Source organism: Hemicordylus capensis, chromosome 3 (assembly GCF_027244095.1).
Source record: "Hemicordylus capensis ecotype Gifberg chromosome 3, rHemCap1.1.pri, whole genome shotgun sequence".
Classification (NCBI taxonomy): Eukaryota; Metazoa; Chordata; class Lepidosauria; order Squamata; family Cordylidae; genus Hemicordylus; species Hemicordylus capensis.
Window position 1 is genome coordinate 274,530,564 of NC_069659.1, and position 27,053 is coordinate 274,557,616.

Genomic DNA, 27,053 nt, shown 5'->3' on the forward strand with positions numbered 1-27,053 from the left:
TGTTCTAAAACTGAGGCATGAACAGTGAAATTTGGAATGAGGCCTGGCATGGTTATTTGGCATCCTTCAATGGGTGCCATTGAGGTCAAATTTCACCGTTATATTTTTGGAATGCTGGGGTAGGAGGAATCTCAGTATTCTAATGCATGATGAAATTGGAAAAGATAAGTCAGAATTAGCTCGGATTTGACCATGGCATGAAGAGGCAGATCAATGACAAACAACAAAAAATAACCAGAAAGCCAAAAGAATTTAATATTTTCTTCTTTGAGATATATATTTACAGTTTTATTATAAGAACAAAAGGATTTATGAAAATTCACATCTTCTGACCTGCTTCGATACATACTTTTAACACTAGCAGCCTTCTCCCTCATCCCTGCTTGCCCAGATCCCATGAACTCAGTCCTTCCCTATTATTAAGATGGTAAAGGCTACAGTTCTGTTTACACAACTTAAATGATTTATCTGAAGACATGCATGCCCTAACCTTTTTCAATAAGCAGCATTTCTCCTGTGAATCTCCTCATCTTGAATTTCTTCACTAAGCTATACAAGTTTTATTTGAGTCGGCTACATCAACATAGATTTCACTCAATTCTTTGTGTCTGATGAGTAAACAGATTCAGGACCAAATTCCATTCCCAGGTGTTTGACTAGGGATCTCATAGGAACCAATAGAAATGCAGTGTTCTCTAAAACACTAGGTGAGCTTAAGCTACTAAAGTCTTATGACCTTCAGGTGATTCTCTGACTATCTTTTGTGTCCCTCAAATATTGTATGGTTTACAATGATGATGAAAACCATACAATAAGTTTAGTCTGATCCCTAAGGGTTCAGAATCTCTGGTTTCATAATCTTTACAAGGCATTCTATATACTGAATTTTAAAAAGCATTATTAAAATTTCTCTCTCATATCTCCAAGTTAGATGGATGAAAAAATTATAATTATGATTATTACCAAGCAACAGAAGCATACTTGCTTAATACAGTTTATGACAGTTTATGACTTCAAAGCTTCATATTAGCCATGACCATTTTGTGTGAGGCTCTTGACTTTCAAGGAAGTCAGTCAAAGCTGAGAAGAACTTAATGTGCGTTAGGGATACAATAGGGATTTGTCTAGTGAAAGGGGGGGCCTGTAGTTAAGAGTTAGATAGCTGATTAGATGGGTTCATCTCTGGATCCATTTAAGATTGGGATCGGGTCCCTCCGGAATCCAGGCTGACTCAATCTGGATCTGGTTTGGATCCACAATATAAGCCCTCCTCATTGTTCCTTCTCTGTCTTTTCCTGGATGTTGAGATGGCAAGCTTGTGGCAAGTGCAGTGGTAGAACCTTAGACATTATTATGAACATCAGCTGAAGTATCCAGGGATACAAGGAACCATAGGAAATGTACTTCTCCATGGTTCTCAATGTCCAAGGAAAACATTTCCCACAATTCCTGGTTGCTCTGAATGCTGGAGTGCAGACCCTACTATGGAAACCTCTTTTGTGCCTTCTCCACTGCCACACATCCATTCTATTAGGGAAGAGAGAATAGTCCGGGAAGAGTCTGTGCTGGGCTATGATGGTAGGAGCAGAATCCATACTGGATTATGTTGCCAACCTGCATTATGTTGCCAAATGTGAGCGGATGTTCTAATTATCTCAGTGCAAATTATCTAGCAATAATTGAATTTGTCCTTTCAGTCCCATCATCATCATCCCATCTAGTCACAGAACTAGAGTTACTTCAGATGTTATATTTTAAAGAAATATCTTAAAAAATGTTCATGTAATGAAAGTGTAATGTGTGTGTTCAAACAAATGCATGTTTTCAGTTATATTCATCATGCACACATGTGGCAGTCAGGCAGCATTGGCCATGGCTTCCCACAGTGTGTATATGTGAGCCACATAATATGTGGAAAAGAGAAGGCAGAAGGGATAGCAACAACTTGACTCTCAGTGTCCCAAAAGAAGGCTGGAAGACAGTAGCAGCTAAGACAATGGCATAGAAAAGAAAATAGAAGGGTGTTTTGTTTAACTAGGTTTTTGTTTAACAGTTACATGATTATTTGGAACTGGGTATTCCCACACACCCCTTACAGACAGTCTGAACAAATGTAATCCTGGTGCTGTATACCAGCTAAGACAATTTTTGTTCAAATGAAATGGCTATTAAAGGTTGGATACTATTCATTAAAATGCTTCTCCCCACACACTATCACCATATTTATTTTAACACAGTACTTCAACATTTTAAATCTCATTATTATGTGGAATTTAAATTAAAATTCAGAAATTACTTAGAGGGGATCTCTAAATATCTATTAATCAATCTCTTTCTTGCTTTGAATACCATGTACATTAAAATCACAATGATACAAAGCAGAATTAACAGCATAAAAACTTGGTCATAGGGCAACACTGCAATCCAGGGCTTGATGCAGATAAGGAGGGAAATGAACGCATGCACACACACACATTTGAAAAAAAGACAATGATTCTATTTGAATAATAGGTTTGCAGTGGACATTAAACTACCCTGAAAAAAGGTGATATGTTTATTGGAAATAACTTCCCTGCTTTGCTGGGTCACATTTGTAATAGTTATTCAAGTACAAGCATATCTCACTTGTAATAGTGTTCTGCCCCCCGCCACGTCTCCTCCCCCCCCACTTCAACATCCTAAAAAGGAATTTTCTGCCAGAGATTTAAACACCAACCCACTACAAGCAGGCATCTAAACTCTTTCACTATCAGCATTATTAATCTGAACTGAAATTTAATACAATAATTACTTATGCCATCTTCTATATCTGCTAATTACAAATGCTCATTCCAAATGTTTATACGGGAAAATAAAAACATTCATAGTACAACACACTCTTTAAAACAAAGAAAAATATTAAATGTGCATGCAGTCAGTAAGACAAAATATATATATGCTACTTGCACCAGAGTTGAACAGCAGACTTGGAGGGGGAGAACCATTTCAGTGCAAGAGAATGATTCATGTGACCACTTTGTCTTAATTACTCTGAAGCAGTTTGTTGCTGGTTAGTGACGAATAAAGATATCAGTGTTCCTTGACAGAAAAATAAATAACCATCACGACGGCAAAGATGACGATGATTCCCAAGATAACTATCAAAATCCGGTTTTGGATAATCCTAGGGAAAGGGAAAGAGAGAGAGAAAGTGGTAAAAATAGAATAAATACAATAGAAGACTGATGTAACTCATATAACTTTTCTTTTCTACGCAAGTTACCCATAGAGAACAGCTATGTGGCTTATACAATTAGTGTCTTTACTGATTTTGCTTGTTATTTTTGTATTTCAATTTCTGTATTTAAAAGCATTTGATGGGTCTTAAGTTTAGAATGTGTGTTAAAACTTTGTTATTATAACACATATAGATTCTATAAGCCAATTAACTTGCATCTCACAATTCATGTGAACATTTAAAATCTATTAAATAAAAAACAAATCTGATGGGGACTCATAGAGAGAAAAGGCTGATATTAATAAATGATCTCTTAAACCATCATGGATCGTCTCAAATAACTTTATTTTGGTTTCCCAAATCAGAAGAGAAAGAATTTACTAATTTCAGGGGATCTTAGCATTAAGGTGTACAATTTCAAGGAAACATTTGTTGGGAAAGTAGTTACTTGTACCAAACACCAAGGAGAAGTATAAAGTATAGATTTGAGAAAAAGGATGTTATTTTACAAAACCTCGTCAGACTGTGCAGCTTATGTTGTAAAAGCCCCTATGGTCTTAGTTGAACAGGTTAACATATGGTAATAAGACAGGTTAACGTATGGTAATGGAACAAGTATTACAGTGGCTGTGTTTTGAAAATATAGAAATTAGTAAACAGATGGTAAACCAGATTATGCAAACTGGAAACTGCTGACTAGGATGAGTTTATGTCTCTGTTTATATCATGTATATATTATTATTATATCATGTGTATTATTATGTATGCTTTAAATTTTGGTCTATGACTGTAAATAAACATGACTGACTGAGTAAAGAGATGCAAGAAGAAGAAGAAGTACTACTACTACTACTACTACTACTACTGCTACTACTAAACTTAGTATTATCACTTTATTTTATTCCACCATTTCAAACCTCTCATCATACATTACTTACCACTCCTCAGAATTTGAATGAAAATGAGCTATTTAAGAGCTATTAAAAAGGACCAAATGGCTAACAATCAATATTGTTTTTAGAAAAGACCTGGGTTTTAATTCAGTGCATTTGTTTGTTTGTTACTTTAAAGAGAAGCAATATTGACTTTAAAGTGCCAGGGGCATATTTGACTGCAGAATATCATCAAAATCAGATGAAGAAAAGAAAATAACCAACCCAAAGTTTAATTTAGTTTTGGTTATAGATAAAACCTAGAAGAAAAAATGTAAACTGATATCCAAACAAATATCATGAATAGCAGAAAGAGGAAAGAGGTACAATAGAGTTTGCTTGTCCGGGCAAGAGGGTCAAAATAAGGCAGGGAGCAGTTTGTCAAAAACTGCACACATTTTAAAGTAGCAAATAAAAAACATCTCTATAGATGAGACTGTTTCCTGGTTGAATCATTATATCCTATGAGAAGGGTTTGTATGTGTGGACAGCATGTACAGGAAATAGAACTGTGGAAGGATTCACTTTTGAGCAACTACAGGCCCCGCCTGACTTCTCTAACAATGTCCCCCACTACTCCAAGATTCACCTAAAAAAAAAAAAAGTAAATGGATGGATGAAAACTGTCACATCAGACAAACACACTCCCCTGTGACACTTTAAAAGGACTAGCTCTCTATCCTCCTGACAGGTTACAAAATGATCACATTTGCTGACACGTCTTCCGCAAAACTGCTTTAGTGCTTGTGTCCACTTTGCTAGCAGGAGATGAATGGCCTGCTTTGTCCTCATTTATCACTTAAAGCTGAACTAAGATCTGTCTCGTTTATTTTTCCCTTCCTCACTAGAAAGGATAAAGCTCAGCATTAATTCTCCCACGATGACAGCTAATTCAAACTTAACAGGCAATATTTACTCTGCCAAAGGGAGCAGAGTTCTCTGTTTCTCTTGGAGAAGAAATGTTTAATGGTCTAACAAACTAAAGCTAATTAAAGGGGGCTTCTGCCTCTTACTGGTTTGCCGTGCAGATTAACACCTGAACTTACAGCCCTCTTGCTCTTTCTTTTCCTCTCTTTCTTTTCCTCTTATTTTGGGACATTCTCTAGACAAACAACATCTGATCGCAAAACTATTTGCCCAAATGAATGCATGAAACACAGAATGCATATTTATTCAGTTACCCTCATTGATCCTGAAAAGAAACTCCGAAAAACTGAAATTCAGCAGAGAAACAGATTAAAAAGCATGAAAACTCTTTAAGAATCCAGCCTTAAGTAACATACAGTAATATGCCTCTAATACAACTGGGCTGACAACCATTTTATTTGAGGGATGTGGGCCCCAAGGCATCCATAATGCTAATTTACAAAGGATTAACTGATGAAACTTGCTCAGTCGAACACATAGGCAAATGCATACGTCTAACATGCTGAATCCTTAAGCCATTGCCTCATATCTGACCTAGTTATTACTGTTTCATCACACCCAAATTAACGTAAGAAAAAAAGAATATGATTCCTCCAAATGTTTCATTTCTAATTCTCTGGCTGCACATTTGATTGCAAGATTACTTAATCTGCAATCTTGTCTCTAAAATCCTCATCAGGAGAAGACGAAGGAATGCAGACCCCCACCTGTATCTGCTAATTAAATGTTCCATTAAAGTGCGAATCTAGGATATGCATATCAAAGTTCAACTTCTAGGATTCTGAATTAGCTTGCCCATTGCAGCAAAAGAATACAATATTGAACGGAACAAATTAATCATGAAACACGAAGGATGTTATCAACACACTCTTGTGCAGAAATATAATATTTCATATTTAACCCTAGAATAAATATTCTCTTTGGATCTTTATAAAATTATGTTGACTGACTACTGCTTTACTACCAAAGAAGCAGGGCTAGGAAAATTCAGAATGTGTTGCGAAAGGAGTGGATCTCCATTTTGGAGAGTGATGGGATGGAATGTTACAGGAAGAACTTTGATTCTGGTGTTACTTCAATTTGGATCTCAAGTCAACGTCAGGGTAGGGTACTAAAGAAAAGAATCAAGAGAGAGGGGGCTGGGTGGGATTTCAGCAGTATTCTGTAATTAAACCAGCTCACAGTGGCAGAACAATGGTTGGCATTGGCAGGACCCATCTGTAAAGAGGCCTCAAGTACTGTCACAGCCAGACACTGCCAGTGGGTATTGCTCCAGGCAAAGCAGCAAGGAATTTCAAATGGGGGAGGGAGGCAAAGTGGGGTTCAATATCCTCTGCAAAACAGCCACACAGCTAATATATCAGCACAAAGCAAATGATATTTGCAACTCTGGATTCTTGTTACCTTTAAAATTTAGCAAAATCTCCCAGACAGGGAACCCAGAGCCTGCTTTGAAAACACAAAGCATGTTTACAGGGTAAATAATTTAAGAAAGAATATATACTTGAAAGGAGACACCCACTGAAACATCCATGGCTAAAGTGCCTGAAGGCAAAAACTTGTGCATTTGCATGCTGCATTTTATTAAGTTAGCACACTGTAGCTTTAAAAGAATGCATGGCCAAATTAAAAGGAATGTGTGACTAAAACATCAAGGATGCTTCCAGTTTGCATTATGAATCACAGTGTTGCTGATATTAAGACGAATTAACTGTTTATTTGATGCAGTCTCTGTGCTGAATTCACAGAAGGTTTTGCCCACAGATCTGTACACTGGTGTGAGCTCTACATAGGGCCAGGTCAGATACTGAGATTCTTTTCTGCCCATTTTTCAGCCATTGTGGTAACAGGGCTGTCTATAGAGAACTAGATCACATATTAAGTCATCTGCACAGATGTGTCACTATAGATGGATGGGTTGCATTGCTCAGGCAGGGGGGAAAGCTTCTGAACCAGCCCTTAGTGGTGAAAGTCTGTTGTCATAAGTGCTGATGTTTACCATTAAAAGTGTTTTCACGTAGGCTTCTTGATTTCAAAACTGTGCAATGTCCTCAATAAATCATGGATCCACAGCCATGGATCACATGGAGGTTCCATGATGTCAGTGAATGCAAGTTCCACAACTCTGCACTTGATTGTGCCCATATGTCCAGTTATAGCTGAGCTAATTTCTTTCAAAGCAGGAAGCCTTGTATCCATTCTAATTTCTCATTTATATAGGATTTTGATGCACATTATTTTCCCCAAACATTTATCTTTCAATAATCCCTTGAAGGAATGGATCACTATTGGCATTTTAGAGGTTAGGAAGACTGAGACATAGTATTTGCTCAAGATGACCCAACAGAGGGCCAGTCCTAGGACAAATAGCACCCTGGATGAGAGTGCCTTTGGTGCCCCTCCAAGTTCAACTTGGCACCCTCTTCAGTTAGGAACAGTGGGCAGCTACCTGGTTCACCCAACCCTAAGACTGGTACTGCCAAAAGGGAACACACAGAAGCTGGGGTTTGACTTGCAGGCTCTCAGAGCAAAGTGCAATACTGCCTCCATTCCAGCACATCAATTTTCATTAACAACTTGTATTGAAAGTTACTAGCCCTGTAGCCTTGTGGGAATTTTGTCGCCAGAGCCACTAAAACCACATATGAAGAAGGGCATTGGCTGACACAAATTGTTGTGGCTTTACACTCAGTAGAAACAGCTCTTGGGATGCCACATTAAATAGATGTGGGCAAAATGCAATATAGTACTTAAAAACCATTAGGCCTTCAATTCTTACCTCCCTTTTCTTATGTGTTGTCATGATACTTAAGTTCTAGTTGAATAAACTTCTAGTAGTTCCACTTTTGAATCAATGCCAACTTTGTTCAGCAAAATGATGGATTAAACCATCATTCCGGCCAGAGACAGAAGTTCAGGGTGGTGTACAACTATAATAAACCAACCAACCATCACTTTTCCACCTTAGAGGAAGCAGGTGAATGATTTCCAAGCTAGTGGCCTTCAAGCCCACAACTCCACCCATTTCCAACACCATTGTTTGCATTATTGCCATTTTAAATCACATCTTTCAAAGTCTCAGCACACAGTGGCTTTGGTTTGGTATGCAGCATGGTTGGATCTTCAGGAGTTCTGGAAAAAGCTATTGTGAACTCACTCCTATACTAAGGATTCCAACAGTTTAAAAATCTTTTAGGGAAAAACCAAACCAAACCAAAAGCTGCATTCATTAGTGGGGGAAGTGTATGACATTTAGAGTTCAGCCTAATGTCTTGTACATGCTTTAGTGCCTGACTGACCAGCAATGAATAATGATATCCTGCCATTAAGTGCTAATGGCTACAAGAAGAATTGTCATTAAAATTAGAAATTGTAGAAACATGATTTGAAATAGGTGACATAAGCAAGCCACTGCAAATCTTATTATCCAAAGTATCTAAATTTTACTCAAAATAACGAAGAACGTTCCAAGAGGCATTCTGCTCTGACACCAACAGAAAAAATAAATAAATGGCTGTCATGAATCAGCATGCTTTTATTGCAACGAAAGAAAAATCTTGGAAAAAGATTCTTCTCAAGAGAACAAATGAATTGATGAGAAAACTGTAGGCCTAATTATATGTGACATGATTTTCTGAAAATTGATACATTCAGCATTGAACTAGACCAAGAACTGGGCAAAGCGATTTCTCCTCTGTAGGCAACACAATATAGTAGGCTGCTTTAGAGCTAATGTGGATGTGGGTAGGTTTTAAGCAGATGTGGTAATTGTGGTGGATTGTTGTAATGTGTGGTGTCCATTATTAATGATATATCATTGTTGTGTGAAACGTTTGGTGGAGGAAGAAGTTGTGAAGATGTTCCAAGGATCCCCCTCTCCCCCTTTCCTTGGAAGGTATCCCATGATTAATCACTTGTTTAACAGGAAGTACTCTGCCCTCTCTTCCAAACTGGTAACATTGCACACACTGCTCAGGCACGCAAAGGACACTAGTACTTGCAAAGACAACCATAGCAACATGATGCCTAGGTAGCACCAGCAAGTCTAGGAGCTGCAGAAATTGCTTATGCAAATTAGTGACGTTTGCCTAAGCAGCATCCCACATGATTATAATGCAAACAATCAGAATGCTTTGAGAGAACCTGAACACTCCAGAAAATGACAGATTTGGATTCATGATGAAGTGGAAAAGAGGAGACTCAGCAGGGGTCCTCTCTATTATATAACTTACAAACAATTTTTTTAAAAAAGTCATGTGAAAAGACTAGCAACTGCAAGGTAAACATATTGTCTGCATTCATTCCAAGTTTTAAGTACTATATTAATGTCCAAGGCCTAGGATTTATACACATGTTCAGTTGGTAAATGAAAATAAAGAGGAAAAGATTGCATGTGCAACAAGCACATGGAAATTAACCATTTATATTTTAAGAGGTTTTTAAAAAGAGTATGGTAGCACCGTACCATACCACTTACCTAAAGGGATTCATCTGACCCCAACACTTAGGTTTTCAAAGTCCGTTTAAAACTCATATCTGTTTCAGCTGGATGTTCACAGAAAGTTTTAAGTGAGAAATTGGTTTTTAAATCTTTTAAATTGGTTCTAAGATATTTTATTCTGCTCCTGGTTCTCTTATTGTCTGTTGTTTTTCTTTTATGATGTGATTTCTTGTTTTATGTTTGATTATGAATTTTTTGTGTGAATGTATTTTCAAAAAAGAATTATAAAAATGTTTTAACTAACTAAATACAATATCAGCTGCTAGCCTGACGAACAAAGCTTGGGTGCAACAGGAGGTGGTGGTGTGGGAATCGTAACGATCTCCCCTGGAATGCTCTGTGCCATGCAAAAGTATGTCCTTTATAATGCATTCTGTGGGGACAAATTTTTGCATGGCATAGAGCGCTTCTGAGGGAAGGGGAGGTCGTCCAGATTGCTCTCCCCATGTGAGTACTGGTGCTGCATTGCCCTGGAACTCAGCAGCAGCATTGGCACCTCTCACAAAGCACCTGTGCTTTTTTAGACAGGATGTTGGCCATCAAAAGCATCTTCAATTCATGGCTGAATGCATGCTCTCTCTATGCTGCTCTGTACATGACAAATGTTGAAAAATGGATACATGAGAGCAAAATAACCTTGCACATCTCTCCCAAAGGAGATAGTTAGTCATATTTGTGCAAACTTGTGTCTGGTTGGTCCCCCTCCACATTTCATATAAGTTACAGTTCACAAACAATGGCAACAACTGCCCTGTAAAGACATCTGAGTCTATGCATAGTCAGGAGATCTGGAGTGTATTCACTAACTTTGCTTTCCGAGGCATCTGCATCACATCCGACAACTGTGAACTGGATAGTCATACTCATATAGGGGGCCTAGAGCTCAATGTGTGTAGGCCCCAACCACCTTTTTATAGACTCTAATTTTGTGGTGTACTGGTTATACTGTTGGGGTCTACAGGCATGAGACTTGAGATATGTAGACCATTAGGCAAAAATGATCACCCAACACATGCAATGGGGAGGGGAATAGGAGAGTATGATCCCCATTCCCTCACTAGTCATAAGCTCAAATGTTTGCATGTACCTAGAACACAAAAGAAAAGGCAGCATGGGTGGTAAATATACGGAGCTTCTCCTTGACAAGAAAGGAATCAAACAGAGATGCCAATCTGGTCAAAACACACCACATTCACATAATATACTATGGATAGGTAATTATCCCAGAGACAGGAGAGCTGGTCTTGTGGTAGCAAGCATGACTTGTCCCCTTAGATAAGCAGGGTTCACTCTGGTTGCATATGAATGGGAGACCTGATGTGTGAGCACTGTAAGATATTCTCATCAGGGGATGGAGCCACTCTGAGAAGAGCAGAAGGCTCCAAGTTCCCTCCCTGGCTTCTCCAAGATAGGGCTGAGAGAGATTCCTGCCTGCAACCTTGGAGAAGTTGCTGTCAGTCTGTGTAGACAATACTGAGCTAGATGGACCAGTGGTCGGACTCAGTATATGGCTGTTTCCTATGTCCCACCATTTGCCATTAAATGGCAGTGACTAGCAGTGATACTGCCCATCTGTTCCTTTGGATAATGAGTGTTTATTAGGGGCGTAGCTAGGGGAGAGGAGGCCCGTGATAGCCCCTCTCCCTGGAGGTCCCTCGGAGTGAGGGAGATAATGAAGAAACTAGGGAGGGGTGGGGGGTCCCCAGGAGCTAGAGGGCCCGGGTTATTTGAACTCATCCGCTCAATTATAGTTACACTACTGGTGTTTATGCTAGCTAGTATACAATTGTCTACTATAAGATCATCTGATGATGGTTATTATGCTCAAAAGGTTGATTAGATACAATAAATGCACAATTTTTTCGTGTATGTTTCCTTTCTACTTAAAATAGTACATGGAAAAGTGGTTGCATTTTGAAATTAAAAAATAAAAATAAAATCCTTAGTTGAAGCTAAAAACCCTTAGTTAAAGCTTTCTTTACTCTTCCAGGCAGGTTGCAGTTAGAGTGCTAGCGGATTATCAGAAGATAAGTGATCTATGCAGAAAAAGATGAATATGTATTTTGGCTCCAGAAATGTATTTATATACAATATTCACCTTGCCTTTTAAAACCAATATTATTGTCCAAAGCCAAGTAAGTTAATGGCTCTAAGGTGCCTTTGGAAAGCCTAGCAGTGCCTTTACTGTGCACTTCAATAAAAGCACAAATTCATGCACGTGTTCTCAGAGCATCTGACAAAACACCATCTCATTTAAAAATCAGCCCTATTTTTAAATAGGAATAATAATTGCCCAGTTCTCTGGAATATTATCCAAATGAATGAAATGACAGTGTAAAACTCAGTATGTTTAATTGTTATATAAACACTACTTCAGCAACCTTGATACAACAATAATAAAATGACCTTTACTGAACTGTAGGCACACCAAACCAGCCAGTAAAAGCCTAATGAGTCAGGAAATCAGGTGACATGAATAACCACTCATTGCACTGCCTGCAATGCAACACTGAAGATCTCCTACAGTTCTTCAAGTCTGAGCAATTTATTGTTGAGACAAGATATGTGGTAGCTACTCTGCAACCACTGGATTATTCTATCAGAATTGCATTCCACTTCTCCATGCCCATCTGCCTGTACTTTGCTTGTCCTGAACGATCCTGCAGTATCTTCCTGCTGACTCATCCCTTGTAGAGTGCTGTCTTAGTTTTAGATACCTTGCTTGTGGTCTTTATAGAGACTTGTTCTCTACTGAGACTGCAGAAGCCCTCTTTCAGATCCAGAATCAGATCCAGTAATAACCTAGGAAGGAATCATCTGATATATGTACAGTGGACCTGTTTGTATGATACCTTGCTGCCTCTGCTCACCCCACAATTCTATTTTCATAGGTGGAGGGTGCCATCTAAATTACTCTCACAAATGATTTAGCATTTAAATCACGTGTTGGGGTGGCTATCCCCCAATGCAATTGTGCAAAGTTACAGCAAAATGACACACTGGAGAAAGGGGATCTATACATTCATGCAGCTCATCTTATGGTGGATGAGGCTGGAAAATGCCGTCATCTGAACTGGCTCCAAACTATTGGCAGGTTGGCCTCATCTTGAAATGATGAGGTCAATCACCAAAGTCAATAGAAGTATTAAATGCAATTGTTTGCACTAAATCTCCTTTGGTGTAAATCTGAACTGTTATTGCAGATGAAGAAGATGACTCATTTGTCAACAGTGGTACAATAAGGTCAGTTCCAACATCCAACCTCTATTTTTACTTAACTACATTCTTGTGGCAGCTCACTCTTACCAGACACCAGAACAAACTTTGTCTGTTAGACAGTGCTCCTTGTTGAATCTTTGGAAGCCACAGTAGACTCGCAAGGACAACCTGAAGAATCTAGTATTCATGTATGTGATCACAGATCCTCAGAACCACTGGCCAGCTTATCTAAAACACATATATCCATATGGTTGCCTCAAGGCAAGGCAACCAAGGCAAGGTTGCCTCAAGGCAACCATATAGTACAGCTTCAAGGAGCACATGCACTCATGGGTTGAAAGATGACCCACCATTATCAAGATATTAACGAGTTGTTCCTTAAAAATAATGATGACGATGACAAGTGCTTATTCTTCGGACTCTGTATTCCGACAGCTCTTCAGACAATATTTGGTTTTAGAATGTACATGCATATGGGGTTTCTGAATAGGTGATGAAGGAAAAGATTCATCTAGGTAGAATAATTATTTCACTAGCAGGAAAATGTGTTCCAACAAGAACAAACATGACTGTATCTATCTACTACCGTGATAACCAATGGCTTTGCTTACATTCCACAAATTTTAAGGAAACAAAATGAACACTTTCAGAGAAGCTTTACCAAAGCGCAAATTACAATCTTCCTCTAACACAACTCAACTGCTCCAATACAAAGCTAAATAACTTCTGTTTTGATTGAAATTGTAATTAAGCTATGGCTTTAAGAGGCAGACAGACACCACTTTTGCATTTAGGCTCAATTTCCCTTCTACACTTGAGTGAGTGTCATTTTCTATAGGAACTTGTCTACAATTGTCTTAACTGTGTTGACCTCTTTTGAAAACAATGTCAGGGGGGAAAAACCTAAGGCATATGCAGCAATTTTTCCTGAAAAATGTGCTATCCAAAATGTTTATGGCACTTGCTGAGTGATAGAAAAGCATTTTAGTATGTAGCGTATATATTCATCCTCCACCCCCTCCCTTGAATGCTATGAAGAAAAGAAAACAATCATGGCTAAGGCCATTTGTGAAGATGGCATTAAAGGAGCCTACTCGGAGACAGATAAAAATAATGAGAATCTTTCTGTCAAGAAGGATTTAGAAAATATCACTAGCATTATTAAAATTTAATTTTTTTACTGTGCTTTTTGGTTCCCCGTTTTTCCACGGATAATGAGCAGGACTGCACACCTCCACAGTGCTAGGACTTGTTTTCTGCAATAAATTCAGCCTTCGAGTCTGAAGACATTTCAGACAACAATTTTGACTGCTATAGGCTTTTTTCCCTCCAACTTGTGCTGTGTGCTTTGAGCCTCCTTCTAAAAAAAAACCAAAAACAGTTCATAAGCTAATTTTTGCAGAAGGCTAGTGGAACAAATAAAAATCATTTTTTGCCCAACTGATTCAGAGAAATCTTGGGAATAGCAGAGATGGAATCAGTGAAAAAGAAATAAATAAAAACGATCGATGTATTCACAAATGGTTTGTGAGAATTAGAGAATAGATAGAGAATTAGCTGACAGGAGATACTTGCTTAAAGTACTCTCTTTTCAGTGTGTAAAAATATTGCTATTAGGGAGGCAGGCATACTTCAAATTTTGCTATAACCTCAAATGCCATGGTTTAATAAAAGGACTAGACTATCCTTCTGTACATTGGGAGAAGCCATAGGTTGGGAAGTTGGAATTCAAAAGCACCAGGCAGCTTTTGAACTACTACAGACACCCTCTCTCTGCAGGGCAATGAGATTATAGTTATAAATTTATGGAGAGGGTGATGGCTTATTCTTTCAGTGTTCACAGAGAAGACTTACAGTTTCCAATAAAGTAATGGCACCTCAAAGAAGAAATAAAATGCAGATCACTACTCAGCAATATCTTTCCTTGCTGAAAAGGAAGTTTGGGGCTGTAATGAAGACACTTAAAAAAAAAAAGATGGGGGAGATGCAAACGTCAGACGTTTGAGTCATCCGCCCTTGCATTTTAAACAGGATTCAAGTATAATAAAATCCTCACACTAAAAAGGATTGTGGCCAACTTCCTGACGAACAAAGCCTGTGTGTTAGGTCTGTGGGGATGTGCCAGGAGCCCTCTCGCAACTCCCTCTGTCCTCCTCCACACTGTGCTGTTGCCGGAGGGGACTAATATTACTCTCAGCAACTTGTCTTCAGTCTTACAGTGTGCCTACTGTGCTTCCGGAGCACAAACAGTGCTCAGAAGTATTTGCCCCCTTGCACAACAGCACATGTGCAGGACTGTGGGAGTTGTCGCCACATTCTCAAAGACCCTACTAATGTGCACCCCTTAGACAAAATGTCAGCCAGTGTTCTGATGCAAAGATAAAAAGGATTCCTGAATAATGCACATAGAGACCACTATACCCAGGATCCCCCATTCACTTTGAAATCTGGTAATTTTGAAGTGAATCTATTTAGTATTAACTTCCATTTCAGGATCCCTAAAATGGGATCCATTTAAGATCCCCCATTAATTTCCCATTTAGGATGTCCCATTCATTTCATGCATACAAGGGATGCATTATATGTGCTGCTTGTGATATTGAATGGTAACACCCTTGCACTCCATGAGCTGCTCCATAAGGGTATAGAAATCCATATATATGCATGAACAGACTCCCCCCCTCTGCCTGAAGGATATGTCTGAGTCTTAATCTAGTTTTCAAACATTCTTTCTGTACTTGACTACATTGTAAAGTCTTATGTTCCCCACTATGGGTGCCCATGCTTTAAAAAATTTGTATCCCTTGTGGAACAAGTAGATGATAGAGATGGCTAAAGTCTGGCACCAACTTTGAGATATTTAGTTGCACATCCAGTACTAGCCCTATCACCATTCACAAGGTCCTCCTTACTTTCTTTCCAATGCCCATAAAGACTTGACAACCTCAAGAAATCTTATTCTTTTTAGGAGGACAGTAAGGAAAAGGATCACCCCTCATTTAAAGTACTTTTGTTCATTTCTCAGTTAGAAATGAGAGGGACATATATTTGCTCTTTTTGAGGTGTTTACAAATAATAGCTACTTAAGCACCGTGTGCCTAAGACCTCATTTTTACTAACAGGAGATGGAGTGGTAAGCCTGTGTCTGGATTGTACTGCTTCAGTTTGCAGATGGAAGACTTGCATAATGGAATACTGTGGAATGCTGTCTCATAAAAAAAGGAAGGCTAGAAACCATTTCCCCTTGAGATCAAGTTTTCTATGTGCAGGGATGTTTTGTGCAGAAGGGATATGGAATTCAGTCACGTGAGCCCCTACCCACAGTCTGATATGGTACAGTCCAGCAACACAGGTTTACCACATCACTTGCTGTTGTGAGAACCAAGTCTAAATCCTTACATGCTGAAGCAGTTACATCTTTGGACACCTTCATATATAAAAACATTTTGAAATTTCCATGAGATTATCTGTCCACAGTCAAAAAAGTCATTCAGAAAGATATGGGCCAGCTGAGGGAGCAGTAAGAACACAGATATGCAAATGCTTTTTAGTCTTGTGAATGTTTCTGTACATGTCTGAATTACTCACAAACTCAATTTTCAAAGTCTAGGTTTTTAAGTACTTCTTGGTTTGGTCTGCTATTAAACACATGTTGAAAACATTCATAAAACAGAGAAACACAAGAGCTATATATCTGATATGAAGAAAAAGGTCTGTGCTAAGAATGCTGAATTCATCCATAGTGAATGGCAAAATCTATTTATTCTTGCTCTTCCTGTGGCAGCCGATGATGATGATAAACATCCAACCACTACAGTAAAAAAAAAAAACTTATAACAAAGATGCAAAGATTGCCCTGCTAACTGGGCAAAGAGGCACCTTTTACCATGGTGATTCTCTTTATTTAGCAGGGGGAGAGTAACTGGCCCTATCGACCCCCAGCACAGTACCTCCAGTGACTGTTGCTGGTGTCTATCTTGTGTTTTTTTTTAGAATGTGAGCCCTTTGGGGACAGGGGGCCATCTTATTTATTTATTATTTCTCTGTGTAAACCATTTTTGGAAGGGCGATATAGAAATCGAATTAATAATAATAATAATGATAATAATAATAAGCAGCTTTACTGGGAACAGCCTATATTCTGCGACGATATCTATAACAACAGCAACAACATTGACAATAAAATTCTGGCATCCCAGGTCCTTGGGAAGGACTCGATGTCTGGATAAAATAAACCAGTCAATAACACCTGACTGTGTGAAATAATAATAATAATAATAATAATAATAATAATAATAATAACAACAACAATAATCCCCCAGTGAGGCACTACCTTGGCGTGGTTGTGGGGCTTGCGTGCTCTGAGGAAGGTGAGAGCTATGCCAGAGGTCCAACCATACTGGACAGGTCTTACCAGAGGAGCCAGACAAAGAGTGCCTCTCCCATCAACAATATGGTGAGATGTAACTTTAATAAACCGGATTGGTCGCCGCCGGTGTCAACAAGGACCGCCCCAGGTGCTGGAGTCCCTGGACATCTGGTGGCAAGTGGGCAACAGGACTCAGGATCTTCAGTTGAGCAACCAGGGCTGAAGACAGCAAAGTTACTGGAAGAAACGTCGCTTAACCGAAAAAAATATACGAAAAATGCCAACAAGGAAATAATGATCTGCTATTACAAGTCTAGTCCAACTAGAAGAGGTAATTTAAAAAGAATGTACCAAATTTGGAAAGAGAAGCATCCAGATACAGAAACAACAGAACAAAGGCTAGCAGACCAGAGAAGATTCATAATAAGAAATAAAGTATTCACAGGAGTTGAGCTGGAAGAACTGCAAAGAGCAACACAGGCTCAAGATATGGAAGAAGAATTACTACCAACTGAAGCTGTTGCTCAGGCGCAGGTGGAGGAGGTGTTGGAAATAGAGGATACCCCCGTTGCTGAACTGTTTCAAAATCAAAACGAGGCAACCTCCCCTTTGCCTTCACCTAAAAAACCCAAATGCCATTTAAAAGAAAAGCAACAAGAACTAAAGCAAAAAATAACAGAGCACATGAACCAACAACAACCAGGGTTCGACTTCCAGCTCTGAAAACAGTTGCCAGAAAACAAATTGCTCAGGTATTAAAAGATGTCAATGCTGCACTTGCAGAAATAACAACCAATAATTTGCAAGAAACAAACCAACTAATGTACAGTGCAGCCACAATAACAACACAAGAGCTCGGATATAAGATCAGTGGACCTGTAAAAAAAGAAAGTAGTACATCACCTAAATGGAAGATTAGATTAGAAAATAAAATCTCCACCTAAATGGAAGATTAGATTAGAAAATAAAATCTCCAGGCTTAGATCAGATGCTAGTAAATTGAAAGATATGAAAGACAAGAAGCTGAAGAATGAAAACACCAAACAGTATCTGATACAAAAATACCACCTAGATTCAAGGAAAATTAGAGAAGTCCTGGAAATAATAAAGCAGCAAATAACAGCAGTGTCAAAGAAGATTAGCAGATATGAAGCCAGAACTACACAACACAGGCAGAATCTCCAATTCCAGTCGAATCAGAGACGTTTCTACCAAAGCATAGAAGGAGAAACTGCAAGAAACCTAGGAACACCAAATAAAGAAGAAACAGTGCAATTCTGGGGAAAATTATGGGACAATCCAATAGATTATAATAAAAAAGCAGGCTGGATGAAAGAGTTCAAAAAATGTAACCAACAAATGCAAGATCTAATAATAACACCAGAATTAATAAGTGAAAGAGCAAAGAAAATTAAAAATTGGACTGCGCCAGGCGACGATGAACTGCATGGCTTTTGGCTTAAACACCTAACAAGCCTTCATAAACAACTATCAAAACAGTTCAATCACATGTTGCAAGGAGATGATATTGAACAATGGCTAACAACTGGGAAAACTCATCTCATCATGAAAGACCCAGCAAAAGGTGCAGTTCCAAGTAATTAAAGACCGATCACCTCTCTGCCAACCATGTTCAAATTATTAACTGGAATAACAGCAGATGAAGTGATGCAACACTTATTAACTAACAAACAGCTTCCAGTTGAACAGAAAGGAAATTGCCCGAACACCAGAGGCACAAAAGACCAGCTGCTGATTGACAAAATGATTTTAGAAAACTGCAAGAGAAGAAAAACAAATCTAAGTGTTGCATGGATTGACTACAACAAAGCCTTCGATTCATTGCCTCACACATGGATACTAAAATGTTTAGAAACAACTGGTGTCAGCAAAAACATTCAGATATTTATTAAAAAATCAATGAGCATGTGGAGTACACAGTTAACAATCAATGGCGAGACACTTGGACAGGTTAGCATTAGAAGAGGGATTTTCCAAGGGGACTCACTATCCCCTCTGTTGTTTGTAATCGCCATGACCCCACTTTCACAAATACTAAACAAAACAGGCCTCGGATACCAAACATCTAAAACACCCAGTCAAATCAACCATCTGCTGTACATGGACGATCTGAAGTTGTATGGAAAGTCCCAGTCAGAAATCGAATCACTGCTAAACACTGTCCCTATATTCAGTGGCGATATAGCAATGGAGTTTGGACTAGACAACTGTGCTGCATTAATAATGAACAGAGGGGGAAAAAAAAAGATGGAATAGAACTGCCCAATAGAAGCAAGATCAAGAACCTGGAAGAGAAAGAACCTTACAAATACTTGGGCATTCTCCAGGCTGATAACATTGCACACACTGAAGTTAAAAGAAAAATTGGAAGTGAATACATCAGGAGAGTTAGAAAAATCCTCAAGTCCAAACTCAATGGCGGGAACACCATACAAGCCATAAACACCTGGGCTATAGCTGTTATCAGATACACTGCAGGAATAATAGACTGGACCCAGGCAGAGCTAGAGATGCTAGATCGTAAGACCAGGAAAATCATGACCATCAATCACGCTCTGCACCCCCACAGTGATGTCGATAGGCTATACCTCCCTCGCAGCTCAGGTGGAAGAGGAATGCTGCAAGTCCATCAAACAGTAGAGGAGGAGAAAAGAGGCCTTGAAGAATATATCAAGGACAGTGAAGAAGATGCACTTCAAATGGTCAATAATGCGAAACTATTCAACACCCATGAAACAAAGCAGGCCTACAAGAAAGAACAAGTCAAGAACCGAGCAGAAAAATGGAAAAAGAAGCCCGTGCATGGTCAATATTTGCACAATATAAGTGGAAAATCAGACATCAGCAAGACCTGGCAATGGCTTAAAATGGCAACTTGAACAAAGAAACAGAGGGTTTAATACTGGCTGCACAAGAACAGGCACTAAGAACAAATGCAATAAGAGCAAAAGTTGAAAAATCAACCACAGTCAGCTTTTGTAAAGAAGCAGATGAAACCGTGGACCACCTAATAAGCTGTTGTAAAAAGATTGCACAGACTGACTACAAACAAAGGCATGACAAAGTAGCAGGGATGATACACTGGAACATCTGCAAAAAATACAAGCTACCTGTAGCCAAAAATTGGTGAGACCATAAAATGGAAAAAGGTGAAGAAAATGAAGATGTAAAAATATTATGGGACTTCCGACTACAAACAGACAAACATCTGCCACACAATACACCAGATATAACTGTAGTCGAGAAGAAAGAAAAACAAGTCAAAATAATCGACACAGCAATACCAGGGGATAGCAGAATAGAAGAAAAAGAAAAAGAAAAAAATCACCAAATACAAAGATCTACAAATTGAAATTGAAAGGCTGTGGCAGAAAAAGACCAAAATAATCCCAGTGGTAATTGGCACCCTGGGTGCAGTTCCAAAAGACCTTGAAGAGCATCTTAACACCATACGGGCCACAGAAATCACCATTGGCCAATTACAAAAAGCAGCTTTACTGGGAACAGCCTATATTCTGCGACGATATCTATAACCATTGACAATAAAATTCTGGCATCCCAGGTCCTTGGAAAGGACTCGATGTCTTGATAAAACAAACCAGTCAATAACACCTGTCTGACTGTGTAAACAAGAAATAAAAAAAGGTTGCACAACCACTGTAACTTTCTACAGCAGAACTCTTGCCTTATGAAAAACCACTTTTGAAAGTCAGGAGACGATCTGAAGTGATTGTGGATGGGGATGATGGAAGCGGCAGTCCAACAACAGTTGGAGAACCTCAGGTTGACCATCCTTGCTCTAGATCCTCATCTAAGGCTATTGACCAAGCAGTGCCTGAAAGGAAACCATGTATGCAGTGAGAGTTTTCCTTTTAGTTTTCACTTCTGCAACTCTTCGTTGTCAAGGTAATGCAACAGTTCAATTGAAAGTAGAACACATAGTTTTCCTACACGTGCATAAATGGCTCCTTCAGACACAGCTTTTGAGACCTGTATTTAAGTATTTGTAGTCTCAGCCCTAAATGTCTGGTGTGCTATAAAGACCATTTTTATGAGTTTGACTTTAAAATAAAAATCATTTTTTGGGGAAAGGATTAAGAATGTCATTTTGAAGGCCAACTGCATATTATGCTTAAAAAAAATAATTCTAACCCACCATGGACACATTTCTAAGCCAAATGAAATATTACTGTATTCATTGTAAGGACAATCAGAATTAGCTAAGGTGTTAGTGCTAAATGGTTTCAACTAATGGACAACATCACAAGTATGAAATGCAAACTTGTACATTAGTTTTCCAATAAATTAATGTAGCATCTTAAAAACATGTATGTTACCATGCTGCCTAATATTTATGAGTCTAAATTACCGCCAGCCAATCTTATTTTCACTGAATTTCTCAGTGCGATACTAATTTGCTTATGATATTTGCCTGATTAAGGACTAATCTTCTCTAAATTAATCTGAATGCTATAAGGAATAATCCCCTTAATGGCAGTCTGTCTTTGGTAGTTTATATCAAATACCATGAAGTATATAAATTCATATTTTGTGTGCTGAATTTATAAGACTGCTGCCACAGAGCAGTTCTTATATTTAAAATCTAACTGCCCTGTTTGGAGTACTGTTGGACATATATAGCGTTGTTGTCTGGGCAGCCCACCAGCAACTTCCTGGAGCCTAAGTGTTGCTAGCAGGGAATTCTCCATGCAATTGTGCTGGTGCACGTGGTAAGACATGCTAATTAATACTGCAGCTCCTCTATGGAATAGGGATGTGCACAAAATGGTTTTTGTGATTCGTTTTGAGCTCGAAATGAATTGCAAAATCCTCAAATCAATTCATCAAAACAGTGGACAAAGCTGGCTGTTTCGACAAATTAACCCTGAAACACATAAAATGTTCCAAGTGTTTTAAGTGCTTGAGCTTCAAATGCTTGAGTGTTTCAAGTGTTTGAGGCCTGTTTTTCTGGTCCAGAAATTGGGGAAGGTGGGTAGACCAGTCCTCTGAGACAAGCCAATATGCTAAGTCCAGGACCTCAACATACTGACCTCAACCAACTCTATGAAGGACTAAATCTTGATGAGGCAGAAACGGTTCTGGTCACTAAAGCCTAACATGTTGTTTGGAACAGAGTTTCTTATGGTCTGATGCTTTAAAAAAGCAGCAATACGAGTTGAGGCTTTTCTTCCTAGAATGGTCCCTTTGCTTGGGCATATTATTTATTTATTTATTTGATTTATTTATTTCATATGCAAGTCACATGGTTCCCATGCTCTGTTTGCGCCTGAGGAGGACACAACTATAACTTCCTTTTCCACTAGGAAGGAGTTTAGGTTTTGAATATGGAAAAACAAGTTCTTCTGGTAAGAACTAATACGCCAGCTTTCCTTTCACTATCACTATAACTGGGCTAAATTTGGTCCAAATTGGTTAGGCAGTTCACAAGTTAGCCCACTTGTGCCTCAAATGTTAACGTGCCTGCCATCTAGAACTGGGATGGATGACACCATCACACTGTGCCTTTGAGGTGTCCCTACTACTGTACCAAATTTTGCCCAAATCAGTTCCCACTTGCACCTCAAATGTCCATGTGCCCACCATTTTGAATTAGGGTGGATGACATAACCACAAACTATGCCATTGAGGCATCCCTTTGCACTACAACTGCACCCAATTTGGTCCAAATCAGTTAGGCAGCCCACAGGTTAGTTCACTTGCAAGTCAAATGTTCACTGGCCCACCATCTTGAATCTGGGTGGATGACATCATTACAAACTATGCCCTGTAGCCATACCTATGTGTCCCTACAAATGTAGCAAATTTGGTTCAAATCGGTTAGACAGTTCATAAATTAGCTCACAAGCACCTCAAATGTCCACACATCCCGCCATCTTGAATTGAGATGGATGACATCACAAGCTATGCTGTTGAAGCATCCCTATGTGTCCCTACAGCTGTAGCAAATTAGGGTTCAAATCATTTAGGTGGTTCACAAGTTGGCCCACTTGTATCTCAAATGTTCATGTGTCCGCCATACTGAATTGGTGTCCCAATGCCATTGAGGTGTCCCTATATGTCATTCACTGCAGCAGTAGCAAATTTGATTCAAATCAGTTAGGCGGTTCACAAGTTAGCCAACTTGCATCTCAAATGTTTATGCATCCGCCATCTTGAATTGGGGTAGATGACATCATAGCAAACTATGATGTTGAAGTGTCCCTATGTGTCACTACAACTGTACCAAATTTGGTTCACATTGGTCCAGTCATTGCAAAGTTGATGAGGGACACACAGACAGAGACATAGATAACGCCGGGTTATCTCATAAACTTACTTATGAGATAACTTATGAGAAAGTAGGCTAAAAAGCATTCTGTGTGCGAATGCACTGGAAGATAGAATGGGGAGCCATTTCCACTCTCCAGTATCCCTCTACTAACCTCAAGGTCCTGAGGAATTGCCATGAAACTCTGCTTTAGAGTCTGAATGATAAGACCTATGTTAAAAGAACTAATAATCATTTGGAACCTCAATTTGATTGCTGTTAGGTAGAGATAGAGAGAGATGATTTTGTACTTTCAGACAGGCAGAGTAACTTCTAAAAGGGTGTTAACCCCACTGTCAGACAGCTTAATTACTACTGTCAATTTGCTTTGTATTACAACTATTCCACACTCAATGCACAGTGAAGTATTTTCCCTTCCACACGATTAATTTAATGACACAGCCCCAAAGCTTAATAGATATTGGTGAGCTACACAATCTCAGCCTATTATTTTTCCTGTTTTTCAACTATAAATGCCATGTACAAGTTATTGTGAATGATACTCTTTATGTTTTCCAACAGGCAGTTTACTGACCCAGACATGAATGTATAACAAGCACAAATGCTCAAGCAATACATTTTTAATTGATGATTTCATGTATTTTTACTACAAGACTTGACTCACCCAACAAGGATGCCTGTCAGGTGTTTTATATATATTACAGATATACAGGGAATGTTGTATTAAAATTATTTTTTACCATGCCAAATACTTATAGATGGTTATTAAATAATAAAAAGTTATATTGTTTAATCCTACTTTGGGTTTACTTTTTTATTATTAGAGAACACAATGATCAGTGAAGTGTGTGTGTTTAAAAAAAAGCCCTTCAATAGCCTTGTGGAAATGTATAAAACAAGCAGCGATACAGTCCTTTGCCAAACACTGTCATAAATTTTTTATTTGGCAGCTAACATTCTCACTAGTTTTCTTGGCAGCAATTGGGACCTTTAGCAAGAAAGGTGCAGGAGAAAAATACCTTGTTTAGAGATGTTTTCAACACTTTCTGGGATTTTTCAGAACTTCTGCCTGCAGCACATTTTTACAACCTCAGTCTCCAACCACCTGATGAGTAGGTGGTGGTTTTTAACTTCTTTTTTTAAAATAGAAAATATAGACAGCTTACTACTCCCCCTTCCCTCTGGCCTCCAGCCTAGAATTCCTTTTTTCCTTCTCTCATATGAATGTTCCAGAGATACAAGTGGTTGCGCTTCACTGTCTAGACAAAAAACCTGAAAATAATATCAGAATGTACCTTTCATTGCTTCTGATACTATCAGGATCAGATTCCCAGATGACAGAGATAAATGAAAGGAAAACATGTGCTGATTACTTTTGCATTTTTCTTTAGAGATTGCTAAAGAAACTGGACACAGGTGCAGCTACCAGGGTCAGTCAGCGGATGGGCTGATAAACAGAATGGCAAAATAGTTTTCTGCACCAAGACCAACTGTTGAATCCATTGTCAAAAATACATTTTAAAAGGTACATCTTGGTTCATCCAAAAGGCTGGCGGCTTTAATCAAGGTTCTGTTAACAAGCCATTTGGCTAAACAGAAAAGCTACTTACACAAGACTGAAATCTATAGGGTTTTTGTGGCTGATAAGCAGCATTCAGAAAATGCAAGTTCCATAAAATATATTGAAATCAGGCGCCTGATCTACTCCTGCAGTTTGGGTACTCTGTATGTGTCTGCATACAATTGCTAGTTTCTATAGGCATACAAAACTAGGCAGTAGCTTGAAAGAACCAAACAGAATATTCAAATAACTGGAATTAAAATAAATGTACACTATGAACCATCTAGTTAACTGTTTAGTTTGTTCACAAAGAGACACTAAAGTCCTATTCACACATTATGTTCAACACTCACACAGTATTCTGTACATAGATACAGACATAGTTATTCACACATTAAATGTACCTTACATTTAATGTGAGAGCCAGCGTGGTGTAGTAGTTAGAGTGCTGGACTAGGACTGGGGAGACCTGATTTTAAATCTCCATTCAGCCATGATACTTGCTGGGTGACTCTGGGCCAGTCACTTCTCTCTCAGCCTAACCTACTTCACAGGGTTGTTGTGAGGAGAAACGTAAGTATGTAGTACACTGGTCTGGGCTCCTTGGAGGAATAGCAGGATTTACAATGTAAAATCATACTAATACTAATATAATAATAATAATTCTTCCTATCTGCACTATAAATTTGAGGAGCCTGTACCCAGGCTCACTTTTAAAATGAATGCAGGTACAGTCATTCACACAAAATCATGTACAAGTGTATAGACATCTGTACACTTGTACAACATTATGTCTGAATAGTGTTTAATTCAGGAACAGCCTTAAAATACCACTGAACAGCAGAGGATGTGTCTCCGCTAATGAGAACAGATCTGAGGACCCAGAGGATTGGACCCAGAGGATTGGTGTGTTGGTATCTTCATATCAAGTGATTATTCTTAAGAAGGTGGGAGCTCCTACAATAGAGTTCACTCATTACTTTCAATCACACCTTATTTCTGAGATGTAGTACTTCAGTTTCAACAAAATGTTGGTTTGTTTATAACTTCAGCTTCATTTTCAGGCCCTTTCCTGCAGCTAAAGGGACATCAAAATTAGCAATTATATGGTGTTTTCGAGTGTTCTTAGTCATTCACATGAACTGTCTTCTGGTAATCCTTACAACAACCCTGTGAGGTATTATTATCTTCATCTTGTACTTGAGAAGGTGAGGCTGAGAGGCTTGCCTAAGACCAACTGGTGAAAGGAGAGATTTGAAGTGACTTTCTGATTTGTACCTCACTCACATAGCCACTTTGCTACATCAGCTTTCATCTTAGTGAGAGCTTTTAAAACAAAAAAGTTATGTCTTAAAACTTATGATCGTGAACTTCATTCACTCGATAGCTGGAAATAGTAAGACTAACAATACAATTATCAGAGCATATTTACAGAACAGTTATGATTACGGTACCAGAAATGCTAACATGTTAGTTGGATAGATGATTTGGTGAAACATTCTCTCATATAGGCTCTGTGAATCCTGTCTCCTTGCCCCACACCTGAAAAACTCATTTTTTGCTGGCCATCAGTATCCTGAGAGCAAGAATGTTATCAGGAGATATTTTTGAAGGTAAATATAAAGCAAACATGTGTTATTGTGTCTTATCTCCATAGGTTACACAAGCAACATTTAAGTAATCGCCTTTCCAGGAAGTATTTCAGAATTTTAACCTTCAACTCATAAAAGAATGCTATAGCTATCTGTTCCCTTCTCCATTCCTTTCAAGACTCAATGGCCAACATGTTCTGCAGCATAGGGAGCTATTTTGACTGCTCTCCTCTCCCTCGAATAGTACTTTTGGGCTTCCAGAAATATGTTCCTGAGGCTCACACAGCCAAGTACTTTTGGAGGGAGGGGAGAGCAGCAGAAATAATCACCCCTCCTTCTCTGCACACATAGAGCTGTGGGGCAAGCCTTTTGCTGAGCTTCACAGCAGCCTTTCTGCAAGGGTGCAGTCCTTACCCGCTCTCCTA

At 38.8% G+C, this 27,053-nt stretch overlaps 1 protein-coding gene across 8 annotated transcripts in view; it reads right to left on the minus strand.

The window, feature by feature from the left end:
* Positions 1–231: 231 nt before the first annotated feature.
* The window catches only part of VTI1A (vesicle transport through interaction with t-SNAREs 1A), a 433,539-nt gene continuing 406,717 nt past the window's right edge, over positions 232–27,053 (minus strand). For all 8 annotated transcript variants that reach the window (XR_008319202.1, XR_008319201.1, XR_008319199.1 and 5 more), the window contains one exon: positions 232–3,163. Coding sequence is in view for 2 of the 8 variants with exons in the window: in XM_053308121.1 (XP_053164096.1) it covers positions 3,070–3,163 (94 nt within the window). In the remaining 6 variants the exon portion in view is untranslated. The remainder of the gene's footprint in view (positions 3,164–27,053) is intronic.